Source organism: Xenopus laevis, chromosome 9_10S (genome assembly GCF_017654675.1).
Source record: "Xenopus laevis strain J_2021 chromosome 9_10S, Xenopus_laevis_v10.1, whole genome shotgun sequence".
Classification (NCBI taxonomy): Eukaryota; Metazoa; Chordata; class Amphibia; order Anura; family Pipidae; genus Xenopus; species Xenopus laevis.
The window spans coordinates 25,327,812-25,349,907 of NC_054388.1; the positions used below are offsets into that span (position 1 = coordinate 25,327,812).

Consider the following 22,096-nt stretch of genomic DNA (forward strand, 5'->3'; position numbering starts at 1 on the left):
GATAACTTTGGGATTGCACCCAGATTCATCTCCCCTAGGACCAAATTATGAGTACTGGCATTACTTGAAATTTGCTATAATTTCTTTCATTACTGCTGCAGACCCATCACAAGATAAATTTGGCTTTGTGGCCATGGCACACAGTATTTTGCCATGGCCCTAAGAGAGCATAATTTTTTCATTTTCACATTTACAGCAGCCACCATTTTTATCTGCTACATGAGTAATTACAAGTAATAAATAGTAGATCTTAAATGTTATTTCAGATCATACTTTTCAGTCCCTAGGTTATAGAGAACGGGATAATGGGATACCTGAGGTCTAGTCATAATGTCGCTTAAAAATTTGAAAACCAAGAGGCAAAACGTCGAAACAAGCGTCTCTCCCTAGAACATAGCCAATAATAATAAAATATTTTTTCAGACTTCGTGGCTCCACTATAGAGCAAGTTTCAGTGAGTATAATTATCCCTGGTTGAGCAAATAAAAAAAGTTTTAAAGTTCGGAATTCCAAGTTTGAGGGACATGCGTAACAGCCAATCGGCTGCCCCCCCCCCCAACCTATCAAGCGCTCCCAGCCAGAGACGGGCGGTGCAGGAAACTAGTTATCCACTCGCAATCCACCACGAGCAGTTGCCACGGTGATAAAAAAAAGCGCATGCGTAAAAGCACTGTCTCAGAGCGCGTCCTGTACACATAGTTCGTCATGATGCGTGCTAGATTTGTTTTCTGCTGTACTCTATTGGTCGTCGCCAGGGCCGATATTCTGGAGGAGCAGGACGTGCTGGTGCTCAAGAAAGACAACTTTGATGAGGCGCTCAAACAGAATCAGTTTATCCTAGTGGAGTTCTGTGAGTAGATTACACTGTGGATGGATGAGATGATGAGGCCTAAAGGGATAAGGACATACACCATGGTGCATAAGGAGGAGACGGGAGGTTGCTGTGCTATCTAGTTACACTTGGAAAGGTGGTTGTAGCTTTTAGAATGGAAAGGTCCCCCTCTTGACTAAGCCGGAGCCCTCAGGCGGGACGCGGCAGCACCATGTTCCTTACTTGGGTGGCGGCTAATGGGTCAGTAAAAGGGGGAGACTAGGTTTGGTAGCCAATCAGGCACCTTCTTGGGCGGAGTTTCAATTGGCGGGTGGTGTCTGAAGGTTAGGTTGACGTGTACTTGTTCATGTAGACTAGACTTGTGCCATGCTTGGCGGACATGGTCACAAAAGCCGCACACTTGTTCAAATCAATGTATATCTGTTTAGGGTACTTTATACCCTGCCAATCGGGTTGCAAACTAGAGAGCTGCTTAATAAAAAGCTAAATAACGCAAAAACCACATTGTACAAGTTGTCATACTGCATATAGGGGTTAAAGAAAAAAAATTTAGTTAAATCTTTCCAACAATTTTGAAAAAAGGTGCTTTGTAATCACAAGACTGATGACACTAGTTACTTGACCTTTACAATCTTGGGTGACTAGATGCTAGGATTGCACATCCCATTTATTGCCAGCATTTGAGTATGATGTATTCGGAATATTAACCCTCTAGAGCGTTCCTTGCGTGTCAATGGCAGCTTTCAAATTGATGGTAAAATGTAGGAGGGGGGGGGGGTTGGATTGAAACCCAAAGCCTAGGTCAATAAGGCAAGGTTTGCAACTAGTGTTGTGACCCAATCTGATACAACTGGTTTCTGTACAAATTATGAGTAACACATTTTAACATGGTTCCCTTTTTTTGTAATTTATTTGACATATAATTTTATGAATATGATTGTCTTTGAGCTGATGCTCCTCTGTCTATTAACTTGCAATGGGTAGAGAGAATGGTGGTTGTTGCTGTGGCTTAGGGGTGCTATGGTTGTGAGAACTGCCTTAAAGGAATTGTTCAGTGTAAAAATAAAAACTGGGTAAATAGGCTGTGCAAAATAAAAAATGTTTCTAATATAGTTAGCCAAAAATTTAATGTATAAAAGGCTGGAGTGACTGGATGTGTAACATAATAACCAGAACACTACTTCCTGCATTTCAGCTCTTTTGGTTTACACTGACTGGCATTAACCAATTAGAGACTTGAGGGGGGCACATGGGTCATATATGTTGCTTTTGAATCTGAGCTGCATGCTGAGGATCAATTGCAAACTTACTGAACCGTTATGTACCATATGGCCCCCCTTCAAGTTGGTGACTAGCTCAGAGCTAGAAGGCTGAAAAGCAGGAAGTAGTGTTTTGGCTATTATATTACACATCCAGTCACTCCAGCCGTTATACATTACACTTTTGGCTAACTAACTATATTAGAAACATTTTTTATTTTGCATTTTTTTAATTTACACAGTTTTTATTTTCACACTGAACTGTTCCCTTAAGATTGAACACGTTTGCAGACATGCCTAATACTTTTTATAGCAATGGTACATGGGGTATATTTAGGTCCATGTCTCTGGGGTAGGTAATTCCTACCTGTTATATTCTTAGGGCCTACTATAGGTCCTGCCAACTCTAGCAGTTTTTTTTTTTTTGTAAAATGCATTTTGTGTTCTGCAGATGCTCCCTGGTGTGGCCACTGCAAGGCACTTGCTCCAGAATATGAGAAGGCTGCTGGCATATTAAAAAGTGAAGGTTTATCAATACGCTTGGGCAAGGTAGATGCAACAGAAGAGTCTGATCTGGCTCAGGAGTTTGGCGTTCGAGGTTACCCAACAATCAAATTCTTCAAAAATGGAGACAAGTCTTCTCCTAAAGAATATTCAGGTAACACTTTGTTTGGGATAGCCCATATCCAGTACAATTTTGGTAATAGAACAAAAGACCCAGGGACCAGGCAATGTAGAGACTGATGTTAACATTAGGCCTCCTGTTAACAAGCAACTCTTTGACATTTTTTTTCTTTACAATTTTTTTTTTTCTTAATTTATTTTAGCAGGAGCAGTTGCTCCTGTTCTGTCTCTGGGAATTGAACAAGACTGGTTGCAGAATGTGGCCAAACTAGCTTGGGATGAGAAAACGGTTGCATTTCTCTTCCTTAACTGCTCTTCTGAAAATTTGAGTCAATTGCAACTTGTTAGAGATGATTTACTAGTCTGAACATGTTTAGCTTGCCAAATTAGAGTGTTGCCAAACTTTAGTTTGCATGAGGCCTTAATTTATTCCTGCCAGCCTAAAATGCTTCTTTATTTGCATTTGTCTCCTGTATTACAAATGTTGCTGTCTCAGTGGCATAGTTTGTAGGGTATGTTGAGATATCAGAAGTGTTCTATTGGAACTTTGGAGTTGTTAGCCATAACTAATTTTCTGCTAATCATGTTTATGAACGTTTTTGTTCATGTTACACTTGATACTATGAATGACTAATGGCTGGTTCTCATGCAGCTGGCAGGGAGGCAGCAGATATTGTCAACTGGCTGAAGAAGCGTACTGGTCCAGCTGCCAGTGCTCTGAGTGATGAGGCAGCTGTTGCAGCTTTGGTGGATTCCAGTGAGGTTGCCGTTATTGGTTTCTTTAAGGTGAGACACTACAAAAACATACATTGTTAGTTGGGTTGAAAAAAGACATGCGCCCATCATGTTCAACATTAAGTCTATGTACAGTTAGGCCCATAAATCTTTGGACAGAGACCATTTTTTTTCTAATTTTGGTTTTGTACATTACCACATTGAATTTTAAATGAAACTACTGCGATGCAGTTGAACTGCAGACTTTCAGCTTTAATTCAGTGGTTTGAACAAAAAGATTGTGTTAAAAGTCTTTAGTTACTCACATTTTTATGCAATCACTTCATTTCAGGGACTCAAAAGCAATTGGACAATTGACTCAAAGGCTATTTCATGGGCAGGTGTGGGCAATTCCTTCATTATGTCATTATCAATGAAGCAGATAAAAGCCCTGGAGTTGATTTGAGGTGGGGGGCGTTCTTGTATGTGGAAGACAACATGCGGTTAAAGGAGCTATGCATGCAGGTGAAACAAGCCATCCTTAAGCTGCAAAAAACAGAAAACCCATCCGGGAAATTGCTACAATATTAGAACTGGCAAAATCTACAGTTTGCTACACCCTGAGAAAGAAAGAAGGCACTGGTAAACTTGGCAACGCAAAAAGACTGGGATGTCCACGGAAAACAACAGTGTTGGATGATCACAGAATCATTTCCATGGTAAATAGAAACCCCTTCACAACAGCAAACAAGTGAACAACACTCTCCAGTCAGTAGGTGTATGAAGATCCCAAGTCTAACATAAAGAGAAGACTGCATCAAAGTAAATACGGAGGGTGCACTGCAAGGTGCAAGCTACTCATAAGCATCAAGAATAGAAAGGCTAAATTGGACTTTGCTAAAAAAAAAAAAAAAAAATTTAAAAAAGCCAGCAGGACCGAAGCAGCCAAATGAATTCTGAGGTGTTCAGAGACAAACGGTCGCTGCTCAAATCCAGCTAAATCCAGTCAAATTGATTGGGAGGTGTTTCATAATACAGATGGACAATGACCCAAAACATACAGCCATAGCAAACCAGGAGTTTATTAAGGCAAAGTGGAATATTCTTAAATGGCCAAGTCATCACCTGATCTGAACACAATTGAGCATGCATTTCACTTGTTGAAGAATAAACTTTGGACAGAAAGGCCCACAAACAAACTGCAACTGAAAGCTGCTGCAGTAAAGGCCTGGCAGAGCATTAAAAAGGAGGAAACCCAGAATCTGGTGATGTTCAAGACGTCGGTCTGTCATTGCCAGCAAAGGGTTTTCAAGAAAGTAATACAAATAAACATTTTTAATTTAACTACTTTTGAGCTCCTGAAATAAAGTGATTGCATAAAAATGCAAGGCACTAAAGCCTTTTTTTCACAATCTTTTTGTTCAACCCACTGAATTAAAGTTGAAAGTCTGCAGATCAACTGCATCAGAGTTGTTTAAATTAATTGTGGTAATGTACAGAAACAAAATTAGAAGTTGTTTCTGTCCAAAATTTTATGGGCCTAACTGTATAACCTGTTGAAATGCTGTTGATCCAAAGTAAGGCAAAAAAAAAACATTTGAAGACTCTCCATATACCTCAGAGGGGGAAAATATTCCTTCCTAACTCCAAGATGGCAAGCTGACCAGTCCCTGGATCAACTTGAACTATGAGATATCTGCCATAACCCTTACTTGCTAAATAGCCATCTACCCTTCTTAAAGCTGGCATCAGTGATCCCGACTGAAAGAGAATTCCACATCTTCACGGCTCACCGTAAACTTTTTTTTTTTTTTTCCTTCTATGGTGAGTCAAGGTATATCATACAGGAGTTAAAACCCAATATCTTAAAGACTTTTTTTTTTTTCCCCAGGGCAAACTACTGCAGACATTCATTACATACACCAAAATGCGTTGTTTTGTTTTTTTTTTCCCGGAAGATGGAACTGCATCTGCATAGAGACAACTGCGTAAACAACTGATCTTAAAGGGGTGGTTCACCTTTATTACAGTTTTGAAATCTAAACTGTCATTTAAATCATATTTGCAATTTGATTTAATTAAAAAAAAAACTGTAGTTTTCAAACTAGCTACCTACTAGTGCTGTATAGATGCTTGGTTCTTGCCTCCACCAGCAGGATCACTCCTGAAGAGGGTATGTTTCCCTGTAAGGCTGTTTCTATGACTTTGATGTTTGTAATGCAAAGTCCAAAGCATTGCGGTACACTGATGTTTGATTTGATGTTTGTAATGGTACTTTGCAAGTTTGACACTATGCATCCAAAATGACACACCATTTTAAACCGTTTGGCAGAATGTTGTCTTCGGTATTTGCCACATGACCAGAACACTTGCTGTGCACGAGTTGTCCCCAGTGAGGAAAATTGGGGGGGGGAGGGGAGCCTCTTGGATTTTTTTTTTTATTGGATATAAACTTACCATGGTTTTGCTTGTTGAGCGTTCTGCCTTTATGGTTACAATCCTACAAATGCTTAAATACAGAATCTAGAATATTGACTAAAGCTAAATGATTGGGGAGCACCGCCCATCAAACACAGAGGATGGTGTGCAGGGTCAAATAGTGATTATAAAGCTAAATGACACTGCAACCTATAGAGTATATATGCTAGTTAACCATTCCTGTTTACTATGGACTGTTTACCCAGCAATATATGTAGAACAAAACAGCCTGACCCATTATGTTTACAACTGGTTCATACTGGTGGCACACAGGGCTGAGGAAATTTCCCCCCCCCCACCTACATACAACTCATTCAGGCACCTAGCCGGCCTGTGTGAAGGCACACTGAGCAGGGTTCTGAGTGAAAATGCATTAAAAAGAAAAAAAAAAACTTACTTTTTTTGACTGGTTAAGATTTTACAGATATTTTTATAATTTATTTCTTATTAATGTTCTACAGGATCCAGAGTCGGAGCTAGCTAAAGTGTTTCTGAAAGCAGCTGAGGCAGTAGATGATATTCCATTTGGCATCACATCCAGCGATGCAGCCTTCTCAAAACACGAACTCAGCAAGGATGGCATTGTTGTGTTTAAGAAGGTGAGCATTAGTTTGATAAAGCTATCCTTAAAGGGCACCAGTCATAACTATAAAATAATTAACGAAGTAAAGACGATATGAAAGTTCAAAAAATCTTAATTTTTTTTTTTTTTTTTTTAAATAGTTGGAATTGTTTGTATAATGTAAATCCGCTCACTATACCTTCTGCAAAATCTCCCCTATCTCCACTGCAGTTCTAGCTGAGGCAGGCATCTTGGATATCACGGTCTCCTCCCGCTAAGCTATTTTCAAATCTGCCAAACTTCTGTTAGCTGCTGTTCAGTAGTGCTGTCCCCTGTCTTCAAGTTAGTGCTGTGCCCTTCATTTGCATAATGACCACCAGCAGGGGACAAGAAAGGGAAATCTCGTGATACATCTAGTGGAGGAGTTTACTAAAACTAGGCATTCTGGGTAGAATGCAAATATCAAAGACATGCACAGTTTCTCGCTTAAAAACATTTATTGGTGCATATATACCACAAAAATTCTGGGTAGAATGCTCAGGGCAGTGCTACAATCTGAGCATGTTCGTGAACTTTGCATGATATAGTCACTGTATGGATTCCGAGTGAAAGAACATGTTTGACAAAGTAAGGGGATTTTTTTTAAAACCTGCAGTTTATTTTTTCAAAAAACTAACTATATGTAGTTTGATTAACCATGTTTAGGCTGTACTGGTCAGATAGTTAATATGTTTTGATTTTGTCTGTGATAGGTGCCCTTTAAATTTAATGTTTGCTTATTGATTTGCAATGCGTGGGGAGTTCGGATCTAATTGTATGTGCAGTTTATAGAGTTTTGTACTGTGGGTTAGTAAACTGACTAGGGCTGTGGCAGTCATAATTGTGTGTGTGTAATGTATTTATCTTGAAGGCCTCTGTGGCAGAGGAATGCCTGCTATCACCCCTACGTCCTGAGTGAATAATGTATTCCACTGTCAATTTTCTAGTTTGATGAAGGCCGAAATACATTTGAGGGAGAGAACACAAAGGAAGAACTTTTGAGCTTCATAAAGGCCAATCGGTTGCCTCTCGTTATAGAATTTACTGAGCAGGTGTGTATTTGTCCCCCGCCAGCCGCCATTCTTGAATTGTTGACTTTTTTTTGTATTGTTACTTTTTTTTATTTTTTTGTCTAAAGACTGCTCCAATGATCTTTGGTGGAGAGATTAAGACTCATATTCTCTTCTTTTTGCCGAAAAGTGCTATGGATTACAAAGACAAATTAGAGAATTTTAAGAAGGCAGCCGAAAGCTTCAAAGGAAAGGTATGTCAAATCTTGCAATCTATTTTCTCAAGATTCAGGTGCAGTTGGTATGTATTAATTTTGACAATTGGCAAATAAAGATGACTCTGCAAACATTTCTTCTTTGCAGATTCTTTTCATCTTTATTGATAGTGATCACATTGACAACCAGCGTATTCTGGAGTTCTTTGGCTTAAAGAAGGAAGAATGCCCAACTGTACGGCTTATTACTTTGGAGGAAGAAATGACAAAATACAAGCCAGAGAGTGCTGATCTTTCAGCTGAGGCCATTAAAGAGTTCTGTGACAGTTTCCTAGAGGGAAAAGTCAAGGTCAGTTTCTCTATTGGTGTAATTTTTATATAAAGATTTATAATCTTTTTCTCTCTCCATTCTAGTATATAAAAATAGCAAAATAAGCTTGTATGTCTTTCTCCCCTCTTAGCCACACTTAATGAGCCAGGATGTTCCAGAAGACTGGGACAAAAACCCTGTGAAAGTATTGGTGGGGAAGAACTTTGAGGAAGTGGCCTTTGATGAGGAGAAGAATGTACTTGTAGAATTCTGTGAGTCGTGTGCTTTTATCCTCTGATTTTCTTTTTATGTAAAGGTGCTAGATCCTGACAGTCGGTTTTTTTTTTTTTGTTACAGATGCTCCATGGTGTGGCCACTGCAAGCAACTGGCACCAATCTGGGACCAGTTGGGGGAGAAGTATAAGAACCACGATAGCATCATTATTGCCAAGATGGATTCTACAGTTAATGAGATAGAAGCTGTTAAGATTCACAGCTTCCCTACACTGAAGTTTTTCCCTGCTGGACCAGGAAAGGTGTGTAAATCTGCATGGTTTATCCTCTTATTTTGTTTGCTTCTCAAGTGCATTTGTCACATGCCTCCATAATGTGAATTTGTCATCTTCCAATTTTTGCTTCTATGTCTGGCAAAATGCAAGCATTCTAAAACACTAATTCTTAATTGGTACCCTCAAATTCTAATAACTTCTTTGACATGGCACCTCAGGAAATGAATATGTTAAAGTGTTCATATGTTTATGGCTGCTGCAGTGTCGGCTTCAGCTATATAGAAGTTGAAAGGCTTCAATTGATTTGGTATTGCGTTATTTGCCAAATAACACATTGACTGGCCTAAAGAGATGGTGCATCGTTTTTTGGACTGATTAAACATTCTTTTAGGGTCTAGGGGCCACACACTGAGAACCCCCAAATACTGAATTCAAGCCACAGTGCACTGTGAAGACTGCGAAGCATGGTGGCGCAAGCATCATGATAGAGGGGATGTTTTTCATTCTATGGTGTTAGGCATAGGCCAACTGATCTATGGTCTCTGGTATGCAATAAAGTTATTGCATACCAGGGACCATAGATCACTTTCAATGCATCTGAATACTAGAAGAGGTCATGTTGCCTTATGGTGAAGCGGAAATACCCTTGAAATGGGTGGTTTAAATAAGACTACGAACCCAAACACACCAGTGAGCAAGGAACATCTTGGTTTCAGACCAACAAGAGTGTTCAGCACAATCCCTGGACCTTAATCCAATAAGAAAAACTTGAGGTGACATGAAAAATGATGCAAAACCAAGAAATGCATAAGATTTGTGAAATTTTACAGGTGCTAGAAGTTGCCCAACTCCATGCAACACAGATGTGCAGCAGTTCTTGGAAACCGTGCTTATACAGTTTAGGGGCATATTTATCAAGAGTCGAATTAAAAAAATTCAAAAAGACCAACTGATATTGTCTTTTTTTTTTTTTGAACAGGTCAATTTTCGATCGAATTCAAATTGTACGAATCTAAGTAATAGTGCATTCGATCGAATTTAATTCAAAGCCTTTCCCAAAAAATCTTTGATTTTTCAAGTTCACCAATTGACTCCAAATGGGTTCTAGGAGGTTTCCCATAGGCTAAAACGGCAATTCAGCAGGTTGTAGATGGCGAATGGTCGAGGTTGAATTTTTAAAGATAACAAACAAGGGAAAGTTGTGCTCACCCCTAATTTTAAAAAAACAGGTGGGGGTGCAATGAGGCTGTGACCACAAAATACATATAGACAAATACAAGAGTCCTCTGCACTCAACCCATTATCAGTATATTTAAGACCGAGACATTTTGTGCATACTGCTACTGAAAAATGCCTTACCCTTTAAACAAAACAGGGATTGTTTGTCCATATATTGCAATATATTTAAGCTGGCCAACTACGCCAAATAATCCTATATCTGGCCAGTCCTACGCTCAATTTTCATCTGATTCATTAAGAATTCTATTGCTTCATTATACATTTTATAAAGGGACTAAGTTTTACCTGCAACTTACTAGCTGCTTTCCCACTACAATTTAAAAGTTCCTCCCTTCCCTCGTCTATTTTGTCCTGTCCGGACCAGGGATAGGATGTTGGTTCAGTGGAGAACAAGCGATCTATAGGGTTGGAAAGTGAGGGCCTTGAAAGCTCCCCTTTTGGGGTTAGCAGGGGCTTACTTACATGCCCGTGTCTCTCCTCCCATTTCGCGGGTCAGGGGGATGCGGAAGAAGCGTGGCTATGTCAGCAGCTTGGAGGTATGCCTGATCCTCCCGCAGGGCGGGTTAGGAGAAGTCTGGAGCCCTCAGGAAAGAAAACACACCAGAGATGCGGTTCTGCCGTTTGGTTGCGGTGTGAGCGCGACTAGAAGTGACGTCACGGCGGAAGTGCTCAAGCAGCCATTTTGGAAAAGGCCAAAATGTCGTTTCTGCAGGAGGAAAATTCAATAAGAAGTACCCTTTTGAGGAACAAGATTCTAAGGCCTGGGATTCTCCACCTAAAGTGGATGCAGCTGTGGTTAGGCTTGCAAAGAAGACTTCCAGTGGATGATGCAGCGGTCTTTAGAGAGCCGATGGAGAAAAAGATGGAGTTTAATTTAAGAAAAGCCTTTGGGGCTGCCGGAGCAGCCTGTAAACCAGTGGTGGCACTGACATCGGTGTCGAGGGCATTAAAAGTATGGTTGTCGGATCTTGGAGAAGTGATATCATCTAATGTCAAAAGACCGAAGTTATTGGAAATGTTGTCCGATTGTAGAATGGCAACAGAATCCATATCGGAGGCATCACTAGACATGGTGCATTTTTCAGCAAGATCAATGGCACTATCAGTAGCAGCCAGAAGAGCACTGTGGCTAAAATCTTAGGCAGCGGATACAGCCTCAAAAGCTAATTTATGCCAGTTGCCTTTTGAGGGAGAGATGCTGTTTGGTGAGAAACTTGATGCAATTATAAAGAAAGTATCAGGAGGCAAGAGTGTTTCTGCCACAGGAAAATCAGCCCAAGAAAGCACGTTATGAGTCAAACTATGGCAAGGCTAAGGACAAGTCTTTCAAAACTTCCAGACAGTATAAGCCTGGCAGAGAGTATTCCAGGCAAACTTCTTGGCAATCAGGACGTCCAAGTTACAGAGGGGCAACTAAGAGATCTGTTTTTTTCTCTTCTACCCCATCAACTTCCAGCCAACAATGAAGGTGGCAAGGCCCAGACCATGGTGGGTGGCACGTTAGCCGATTTTCTCTCATGTCTGAGAGTGTTCACAAAAGTATTGGTTACACTCATCGCCGAGTTAAGGAAAGAAGGTGTGGCAGTATACCATTATCTCGACGACATTCTGGTGGTGGCAAACTCGAGGGCAGAGGCCGAGGTGCAAACTTCCAGAGTAAAGGAGTTCTTGCGGATCCATGGTTGGGTAATAAACCAGGAAAAAAGCAACCTTATTCCCACTCAGACTCTACAGTATTTAGGAGCTTTATTTCAAACAGATCGGGATCTGGTCAGTCTACCTCTAGACAGACAAAAGAAAGTGGTCGACTTGGTAAAAGACTTCAAGAAAAGGAACGGTCCGCACACACCAATGTTGCAGTCGGGGATTGTACCCCTTTTATTAATGCCACCAACAATCAACGTTTCGGGGGGAAACACAGCCTCCCTTCTTCCTGAAGAAGGGAGGCTGTGTTTCCTCCCGAAACGTTGATTGTTGGTGGCATTAATAAAAGGGGTACAATCCCCGACTGCAACATTGGTGTGTGCGGACCGTTTTTTGAAATTGCACAGCAGTAAGGAGACCGGGCTTGGTCAACGGAGGACCAGCACCACCACGCAGAAAAGTGGAAGGAGGTGTGCGGTAATACAATATTTTATTTCAAGAAAAGGAAGACAGTTACTGTTCACAACTGCCTGAAGGTGCTGGGAGCCATGTCAGCAACTATACAAATAGTGAGATGGGCGAAGTGGCATTAAGGCCCATGCAGTTCTTTCTTCTAGGGAAGGTAAATCTGCCCCATCTACATTTACAAAGAAGATTGGTGGTACCACAGGAGGTCAAGAAGACTCTAACTTGGTGGTGCAGATACAGGAATCTGGCGAGAGGAGTTCCTCTAGAAAAACCAGATTGGGTGGTAGTAACCACCGATGCTTCAAGTGTGGGATGGGGAGCCCACATGGAAGAGAGAGTTGTACAAGGCACATGGATAGGAGAAAATGTGCCATCAAATATTTTGGAGCTGAGAGCAATAAGAGAAGCTCTCATTCATTTTTCTCACCTGTTGAAGGGCAAGCAGGTAAAGATAATGACGGACAACACAACGGTGGTTGCCTATATAGTGAAGCAAGGTGGCACCAGAAGCGGGGCTCTGCTAAGAGAAGTAGAACCACTGTTTCAGTGGGCAGAAAATTGGCTAAAGGGGCTAACCGCAATACATCTTCCAGGGAGAGCAAATTGGAAAGCAGATTTTCCTCAGTCGAGCAGTGTTAGACCCAGGGGAGTGGAGTCTACACGAGAACATTTTCGAGAAGTTGGTGAGGAAGTGGTGTCGTCCATGGATAGATGTAATGGCATCCCTACAGAACACAAGATGTCAGCGGTTCTTCGCAAGGTTCCCCTGCAAGGAGGCTGAGGCAGTAGACGGCTTAAGACAAAGTTGGTCAGAAGGCTTAGGCCTTCTGACCAACTTTGTGGTCAGAAGACCAACACTAATGGACATGGAGGAAACACATAAATTAGTTTGTGTTTCCTCCATGTCCATTAGTGTGGAGAGTGTTGAAGAAGATAAAGAAAGACAAGGCAGAAGCCATTGCAATTATCCCTTTCTGGCCCAGGAGGCCATGGTTTCCCCTGCGTCAGAGACTGGCCATAGAAGAGCCGATGCAGATTCAGAACTTCCCGGGCTGGCTGTCACAGAATTCCATTCAGTTTCAGGGACGCAATCATCTGTGTCTGATGGCTTGGCGGTTGAGAGGGAGACACTGAAAGGGTTGCTGCTAAAGGATGAAGTCATAGACTTATTATTGAAATCAAGAAAGAGAATCACCTCCCAGCAATACTATAGTGTGGGAAAAGTTTGTGGATTTTATTTCAAAAAAGAGAGAATCCGTTGTCACCATCACCTTCAGTGGTGGTAAAATTTCTATTTTCAGGATATGAGATGAAATTGCAGTGCAGTACATTGAGAGGTCAAGTGTCGGCAATTTCAGCAATGACGGGTAAGAATTGGGCAGAAGAATCGTTGGTAAGAAGATTCTTTAACGCCCTTGTGATAGTTAGACCAATGGAAAGAAGGTGTCTTCCACCGTGGGATCTGCCTTTGGTCTTAAAGGTCTTGACATAGGCTCCGTTTGAGCCGTTGGAGGAGGCGTCAGTACGGAATATGACGTTGAAAGTGATTCTCCTAGTGGCGGTAACATCAGCCTGTAGAGTTGGAGAAATGGCAGCTCTGGTGGCTTCTGAGCCGAATACAGTTATTTTTGAAGACAGCGTTGTGTTGAGACCCGCATTTGGATTCCTGCCGAAAGTCATATCTAAATTCCATATGGATTTGGAGGTCATCTTGCCTGCATTTTTCCCTGTTCCTACATCTACAGAGGAAGAAATTTGGCATACTTTGGATTTAGTGAGAGGCCATAAAAATATACTTGGAAAGAACAAAAGAGTGGAGAAAATCAGAACATATTTTCATAATTCCGAATGGATACAGGAGGGGTCAAGCTCCTACGAAGAGAACAATTAGCTCCTGGATAGTAGCGGCCATTGCTAAGGCATATAATGTGGCAGGAAGCAGTGTCCCAAAAGGGTTGAAGGCTCACTCTACCAGGGCATTGGCGAGTTCCTGGGCGGCGCAAGCCAGAGAGTCGCCAGAAAGCATCTGCAAGTCGGCAAGATGGTCATCTTTAAATACATTTATAAAACATTACAAACTGGATGTTTTGTCCTCCCAAGAAGCTAAATTTGGGAGGAAAGTTTTACAGTCTGTAGTGTATTCTGATTAAAAGTTCTGTTAAATATGTGTTGTTGTCCCGCCCTCTGTTTTAAGCTTGGGGATTTCCCATGGGTGAATGCTGACCATGGGTGACTATGGGAAAACAGGAAATTGTTTATACATACCGTAATTTCTGTTTCCTGGTCACTTCCATTACAGCATTCCCCGGGGAGTTTCCCACCCGATATAGGGGACAGCTTTAGTACGAAGACGAGGGAAGGGAGGAACAGGTGGAACTTAAATTATAGTGGGAGGTCCTGTCCGCTGGCCTGCAGGGGGTGATTAACCCATGGGTGAATGCTGCCATGGAAGTGACCAGGAAACAGAAATTACGGTATGTATAAACAATTTCCTGTTTTTTTTTTTTTTTCATTCGAAAATTCACCTCTACCTTTGATAATCTGTCCCTTAAAGGGGACCCGTCACCCAAAAAAAATTATTCATAATCCTATTTTATAACATTAGTCAAGCAAAATGAACTTTAATTACACTATATAAATTATTTGAATATTTCTTCCTTCAGTCTGGAATTTCAAAATTATAGCAAGCAGGCAGCAGCCATTTTGTGGACACTGTTATTAAGGCGAGCCTTGCATCATCTCAGAATCTTGTTTGTGCACCAGAATGGGGGACTCTATGTCCATCCCCATGCCCTGGCTACACATTTAATGCTGAAGAGAACAGGGGAATATATGGAGAGCAGTGACATCTAGGAAGTGCTGAATAGAAAGTAACTGTCTGCCCTGCCTCTATGCCCAGGGCATAGAGGAGTGGCAGACAATATTTGATTGACAGCTGAGATTTTTAAATGAGCTGTCACCCAGACACACAAATCTGTATAATGAAAGTCCTTTTCAAATTAAACATGAAATCCAATTTCTATTTTTTATTAAAGCATTCATAGCTTACAACGGCTATGAATGCTTTAATAAAAATAGAAATTGAATTTCATGTTTAATTTGAAAAGGACTTTTATTATACAGATTTTTGTGTCTGGGTAGGTCCACTTTAAAATTATTCCAGTGATTCAAAGGAAAGCAAAATCTTGAAACCGTTTATACAGTGAATATCTGTAAAGAAGAATGCAAACTTTTTTTTTTTTTTTTGAACAGCCTAAAATTGCCTTCAGTTTTTGTAGAAGAATAACACATATTTGATGTTTTGATTTGGAATAGAATGTGCAGTGTTCCAATGCATTTGCTTGTATGGAAAAAGCTATTCTAAGGATTTCGGGTTTTATTCACTTTTTCAAACGCTTATTCTCAACTCAACTGTTTTTATTAAATCTGTAGGCACATGCGTCCATCATAATTATTACTCATGACCACATGTGTTGGATACATTTTCCCTGGTGAACAGCTTGGAACTATACATGAGTACAGAGACTGGTAGCTCTAGTAAAAAACCTGCTGTCAATTATCCTACACATACATAGAAATCTCCATTTGGCTACTTTGTCATGATTTTCCACACTGCATGTTACCACTTTTTTTTTTTTTTTTTTTTTTTTTTCAGGTGGCTGATTATAATGGCGAAAGGACCCTAGAAGGCTTTTCAAAGTTTTTGGAGAGTGGGGGGCAGGATGGAGCTGCTGATGAGGTAAGCTTGTCTGCTAGTTAAACAATAATACTCTGAACAAACACTTTCTGATTTGACCAGTGTTTTATCAGGGGACTGATGGGGGTCATTTGCTTTTTGATTCCGTTGAAAATTAACCCATTCAGGTAATTTTAGAAAGTGTTCAGGTAGCCTGTTATTGCCATTAATCATGTCCCTGCCTAGTAACCTCCACATGTACTTTTGATTACAGGATCTTGAAGATTTAGAAGATGCTGATGAAACTGATTTGGAGGAGGGAGATGAAGTACATACAAAAGATGAATTATAATAATAAGACTTAACATACAGAAGACACTAAGAGGGTGGAAGTCTAGAAATGTTAATTTGGCCAAGCTCTGAAATTGCAGGGAAATCTCGCTTCATCAATCCGTTTGTCTGAGAGGGAACTTTCATGCTGTTTTGTTTAAACCCCATATTCAGTAATTTGGATATCCTGATATCTAACACTTGATGCTATGTAAAACTTTTTTTTTTTTTTTGTGAGCTTTATTGTGTGATGGAATGCATGGCTGGTTAGGGCTTAACCTCCTAAGCTGCTCTGTTAGTTCCCCTAACTAAGGGCATGGATCTTTTTGTTTCGGTTCTGTCTTTATCTCCCCAGCCCCCAGCTCTCTCCATGACAAATATGGTCACTCTGCTATAGTGGTTCAGTATTTAAACTAGAAGGAAATACTGGTTCCCTTATCACTACTAACAATGTGATACAAGTGTTCACTGCTCCCAAATTATCCCAGCTCTGTATAAATGAAACTTCTGTCCTGGCTGGGACCTGACCCATCCACCAAAAAAAGCGAACCAACATTACAGGTTTACAGTAGAATCTGCTAGATTCTTTAAGCATTCCATCATATCTAAGTTGGAAAAAAGTGTTGGCCAAATAAAATTAATTTTATTAATGTGTGTTTTATAATTCAATCAAGTATTTGTGCTCAACAGGAGAGATAAAATCAACTGCATACAATGCAACTTTTTTTTATGTCATCGATCACTTCTGTACTGTATTATAACAGGACAAGAATTAAAGGAACAGTAAAAATGAGTGTCTTAAAGTAATGAAAATATAATGTACTTTTGAGCCACACTGGTAGAATAGGTGTTTTTGCTTCAGAAACACAACTATAATTTATATAAACGAGCTGCTGTGTAGCCACTGGGAAGAGATTCAAAGCTGAAAAGAGAAAAGGCAAAGGATACAAAGCAGATAAGCACTGTAGTATGCAATGGGATTTTTCAGAACAAATCTATTATCGAATTTGTCCTGTGCTTGAATGGCGTCCCCTGGATACACAGCAGCTTGTTTATTTAAACTATAGTAGTCTTTCTGAAGCAAGAACACCAGTTGTACCAGTGCAGGGCAACCATACATTATATTGCCATTCCTTTAAAACACGGTTTGGTGTTACTGTTCCTTTAATTGTAAAGGGACAGTTGCCGTTAAAATCCAGAGGAAAACGATCTGCAGAGAGCTTCAATACTGACATTAAATGAACTTTCAGTAGTATATTGTAGGTCATGGCTTTGTAGTTGGAGGCCTGTCTCAGATGCTGCATTTCAAAGGATTTTAAACATGCAGTATGAGAGCTGTTTCACACAAACATGTAAAACAGTAGGCAGCGTTCTTGGGGCAGTAAGCCTTGCAGATTTAGTGTTTGCCTTCCTTTTCTGCTTCTTTCAACCTTGAATTTAAAAAGCTGTCCTAGCAACCACACAGCATTTGAAATAGTGGTGCAGCAGTAAATGTAAAATAATACAGACCAAATACAGGCATGGAATACATTATCTGAACTGGTTGATTTGAGGTTTTCTGGATATGGGATATTTCTGTGATGTGGATCACCTTACCTTAAAAGTATGATAAAAATCACTAACTTCAGTAAAATTATTTTGCTCCATGTGGGCTAGTGAGTATTAAAGGAATTGTTCAGTGTAAAAATAAAAACTGTGTAAAAAGATAGGCTGTGCAAAATAAAAAATGTTTCTAATATAGTTAGCCAAAAATGTAATGTATAAAGGCTGTTGTGACTGGATGTGTAACATAATAGCCAGAACACGATTTCCTGCTTTTCAGCTCTCTTGGTTTAAGGTGGCCATACACGGGCAGATAAAGCTGCCGATATCGGTCGTTTGGACCGATTTGACAACTTATCTGCCCGTGTATGGGGGCTTCCGACGGGTCTTCCCGATCGATATCTGGCCATGATATCTGGATTTTTGCCCGACCAACCCGTCAGAGCCCCTTGGCGCATCGTAATTCGATCGTTCAAATTACCCCCGATATAACCATGCAGTTTGTGGCATATCGGGGAAAGATCCTCTCGTTTGGTGATGACCTTTACACTGACTTGTTACTAGGCAGTAACCAATCAATAGACCTTGAGGGTGGCCACATGGGTCATATCTGTTGCTTTTGAAGCTAGGCTGAATGATAAGGATCAATTGCAAACTCACTGAACAGATATGTACCATATGGCCCCCCTTCAAGTTACTGACTAGCTCAGAGTTATAGAGCTGAAAAGCAGGAAGTAGAGTTCTGGCTATTATGTTACACATCCAGTCCCTCCAGCCTTTACACATTACATTTTTGGCTAACTATATTAGAAACATTTTGCACAGCCTATCTCTTTACACCTTTTTTATTTTCACACTGATCTGTTCCTTAAAGCAGAAGGTGTTTTATCACCATGAAATGGGATCAGATGGCTTTGCCAGAATGGTTTTCTAAATAAGTGATTCCTACTTACAAATATCTCTATTATTGTTCGCCTTAATCTAATGCAGACTGTGAAAAAATGTATTTGGTTACTGGTCTGCAATTGGTAATTAGATGAGGTGAAACCATAACTAATTAGCTGGACTTCTCCCTTTTTAATGTAAAATAATCTGTGTGCCAGTCACTTTCATTTATAAGATTCTAACTCTACACTCTTCTCTGCTACTCAAGAATAACACGTGTTTACAGGAGGAACTTCAGCCTGCCAAGATGTGGTGTCATTATTTGACAAGCTTTGATTACAGACATTTCCTTGGTATTCATAAGACTCCTATTTAGAGCCTTTCATCGTACACTGTCCTATGGAGAGAACAGGTTTATCCTGATGCTGTTTACAGGGCTGACTGCAGTTTGAATGGCTGTTTATCTATTTTCTGCCCCCCCCTTTCATACTGAAGGTAGCTTTTGGTTCTTGGTTCGGTGACCCTCAGAAGCTTTTCAGAGTAGAAGCTGCTCTCCTGATCAGTTGACTTGGTAAGATGAGCCTCCCTTGAACTGCAGTGGGTGTATGTAATGTTTGTTGCCTTACAGTGGGATGAGATGAGTGTCCTCTAAATAGATGAAAAGGCAAGGCTATAAAAGAACTGGCACTTAGTCCCTTGTCTCCAGCCCCGGTATCCTCAGAATGAGGTATATGCCTTCTCACCACTCTGCACGCATCCAAAATGACTTTCAAGTTGGGAGGTTCATTCGTGCATGCAAAGTGACAATGGACACAATTTGTTTGTCAGGTGAGTGTACCAGAGGCAGGATATACTTTAATAATAAAAAAGCAATTGCATAAAATTCAGGCACAATTGTTTTGTTCAGGTTATTTGTATACTAGCTAAAGAAGAGGGTTCATGTGCAGTTTTCTGCAGAAGTCCAAAAATAGGCAGTAAAAGCTGCCATCCCATCAAAGAGACATTACAAGAGCTGGAGTGACTGCAGGGAATCTTGTAACTCTTCCAGATGGAGAATAAAATGATTACACAGTATTTAGTTATGTGGAAACCCCATCAGCCTGGCCTTCACTAAACAGCTGCACTTACCCCAAGTAAGGAGAGACCTGACGTTTCGGTCCGCAATCTGACTTTTATCAAAGTGCATATACAAACACAAATTTACCTTTTAAACTCCTAGTGGTGGGAAAAAAAGGAAGTTATTATCTATGCAAAGTGTCCATCAATTAATTATGCAAAATACAAAAAAAGTAATCACTAGAATACATAAAACAAAGGACAATGCAAAAAATCAAAGAATCTTAAAATAATAAGCATTCCACAATAAGCTAACACTGGGGATTTAAAAGGTCAATTTGTGTTTGTATATAAGACCTGACGTTTCGGTCAGCGATCTGACCTTTATCTATTTAAAATAAAAATCTTTTTTTACTTTATAAATCCCGTGTGTGCGCAGACCCTCTCAGCATTAAATCCTTATAACAAAAAAACATATTGTAGCGTAGAAGTGGAAGCTGCTTTAATATGCGGTCATAGACAAACTTTGACCCTTTTGCACGTTTTTAACAGTTCTCTGACACTTAACCTTACTAGCTACTAAATGGTTTACGTTTAGCTTATTTTATAAAGCCATGAATCTCCAAAAATTTGTTTTTCTCTGTCGTCTCAGGGGGACACAGGGACTCTAGGGGTTTAAGCTCCACCCTCCAGGAGGCAGGACACTTAGAATAAAAAAACCTAAGGGGGCGTGCCAAGGAGCAGGCTTAACCCCACACATTGTAAGCATACCTCAGTTTTTAAGTGTCCTGCTTTCAAGGAGGATGGACTTCGCATATGCTCTTCAGCAGCATTCATCATTGTGGGGTATCTCCAGGTACAGGAATGCCTGTTTACTCTGTGAATTCCCCCATCGCGGGATACTTCACCGGGGTCTCTACCCTAGCCATTTCAGGCTATATCCACCCACACAGTCACTACCTGCCACCCAATAGGGACAGCAGCACTGTACGGAGAAGCACCGGGTGAGTACCATGGCAGTGTTCATGTCTATCTCCCCGGGTTGCTCTCCCCCTTCCTTCTCATTAACTACTGGCCAGTCAGGGAGAGTAGGCCCCTAAGAGAGTGATTCCTCTCCGACCTCGCAGACCTGCCTTTAGGATTCATTCATGCCCTTCAATGCGCTTCCGTTTCTCCGTCTACCGCTCAGAGACGGCTCTTGTGCACAGCTCCTTCGCATCCAGGCGCCATTTTCTTTTAGCGCGAACAGGAAGAGCTGCGGCGCACGATCACACAGCGCGCCATTCTCTGCCTATCCGGAGTGGGAAAGAGAGGGACACAGCACAGCAGTGCTCCAATAGAAAGTTTAGCGGAGCTACCTACTATTCCTAGGGCACACTCTTCCCTTCAGGAAGCAGTTAACTAACTGGTCACTGCGACTTAACCCCAATACAGCCATTCCTCAGCAGGTACCATTGACACTGCATTATGGCGGAAGGTAAGTCAGGGGGACTTTTCCCAAGGGGGGGGGTAGAGCACCAACAGCACAGGTTACGTACTTTGCCTGGAAAAATTGCCAGTCTAAAATACCCGGGGGTCAGGCTGAATCCCTCTGCAGATCTTGCTCTAAAGGACAGGGCTCTGCACCTGCCCAGGAACCTACTACACTCGAGATTTCTCAAATCTTCACAAGATAAATCTGCACAAGATGGGATTGCAAGTACATCATCTGACCCCCCAGCCCCCTCATGGGCTATTCAGCTCTCACAGTCTCTAGCATCTTTGCAGAGTCTACCTTCAATTGCTGATAATCTAGGCAGGGCCATAGCTAAACTAGCCCACAAGCCTAGTGGGAAGCGTAAAAGACCTTCCAGTCCCAAAGCGGACGACGACTCCCATATCCTTTCTGAGGGCTCTTCATCTGGAGGAGCTGCCTCCCATTCAGAGGGCGAACTTCCACTTTCTGATATTTCCTCTGATGAGGAGGGGGGAGAATGAGGAGGAGACCAAAGGGCAGAGAGGTCCCTCATGATGTGGATCACATAATCAAGGGAGTGATGGAAGTACAAAAAATTACACAGTCAGTAGAACAGCACACAGCACAAGTCCACTGCCTTACCCGTTACAGATGCTGCAGCCTTCAAGGACCCATCTGACAAAAGGCTAGAGGGATTCCTGAGGGCAGTATACTCATCTGCTGGTTCTACATTTCGCCCAGCACTGGCGTCCGCCTGGGTAGCCCGAGCCATACAAGCCTGGTCCGAATCTCTAATTTCAGACATTCAAGAGGGTGTCCCCAGAATAGACCTTATGTCATCTGCACAATCCATCGCGGAGGCAGCAGCATACTTGTGTGATGCAACTCTTGATACAACTCAGATTACCGCACGCACCTCATCTGTGGCTGCCTGCAGGACGCTCTGGCTTAAGAATTGGACAGCTCAGTTCCAAGAAATGCCTAACTTCGCTCCCCTTCAAGGGACATAGACTCTTTGGGGAAGAACTTGAAAAGATCATCTCCCAGGCCACAGGGGGGAAAAGCACCTTCCTCCCCCAAAACAAGTACACAAACACATCGTCCTCTCGACCGGGAAAGTTTTTTTCGTGGCCCCAGTGGAAGATTCTCCAGACGAAACAGCCCCCCTCAATGCTCCCAGTTTCGCTCCAAACAAAGTGATAAGGGCCGCACACCATGGAAAACCAACAAGTTCCACAACAAACCTTC

General features: G+C 41.3%; 1 protein-coding gene across 1 annotated transcript; it reads left to right on the top strand.

Annotated features, from left to right (window-relative positions):
- Positions 1-672: 672 nt before the first annotated feature.
- Positions 673-16,555, top strand: p4hb.S (prolyl 4-hydroxylase subunit beta S homeolog). Its single transcript, NM_001086346.1, is given in 11 exon segments — positions 673-850; positions 2,543-2,749; positions 3,368-3,501; positions 6,369-6,506; positions 7,456-7,560; positions 7,647-7,772; positions 7,882-8,082; positions 8,195-8,315; positions 8,401-8,579; positions 15,559-15,642; positions 15,854-16,555. Coding segments are annotated over 11 exon segments (1,518 nt in total). The 5' UTR covers positions 673-705; the 3' UTR covers positions 15,932-16,555.
- The last annotated feature ends 5,541 nt before the right edge of the window (positions 16,556-22,096 follow it).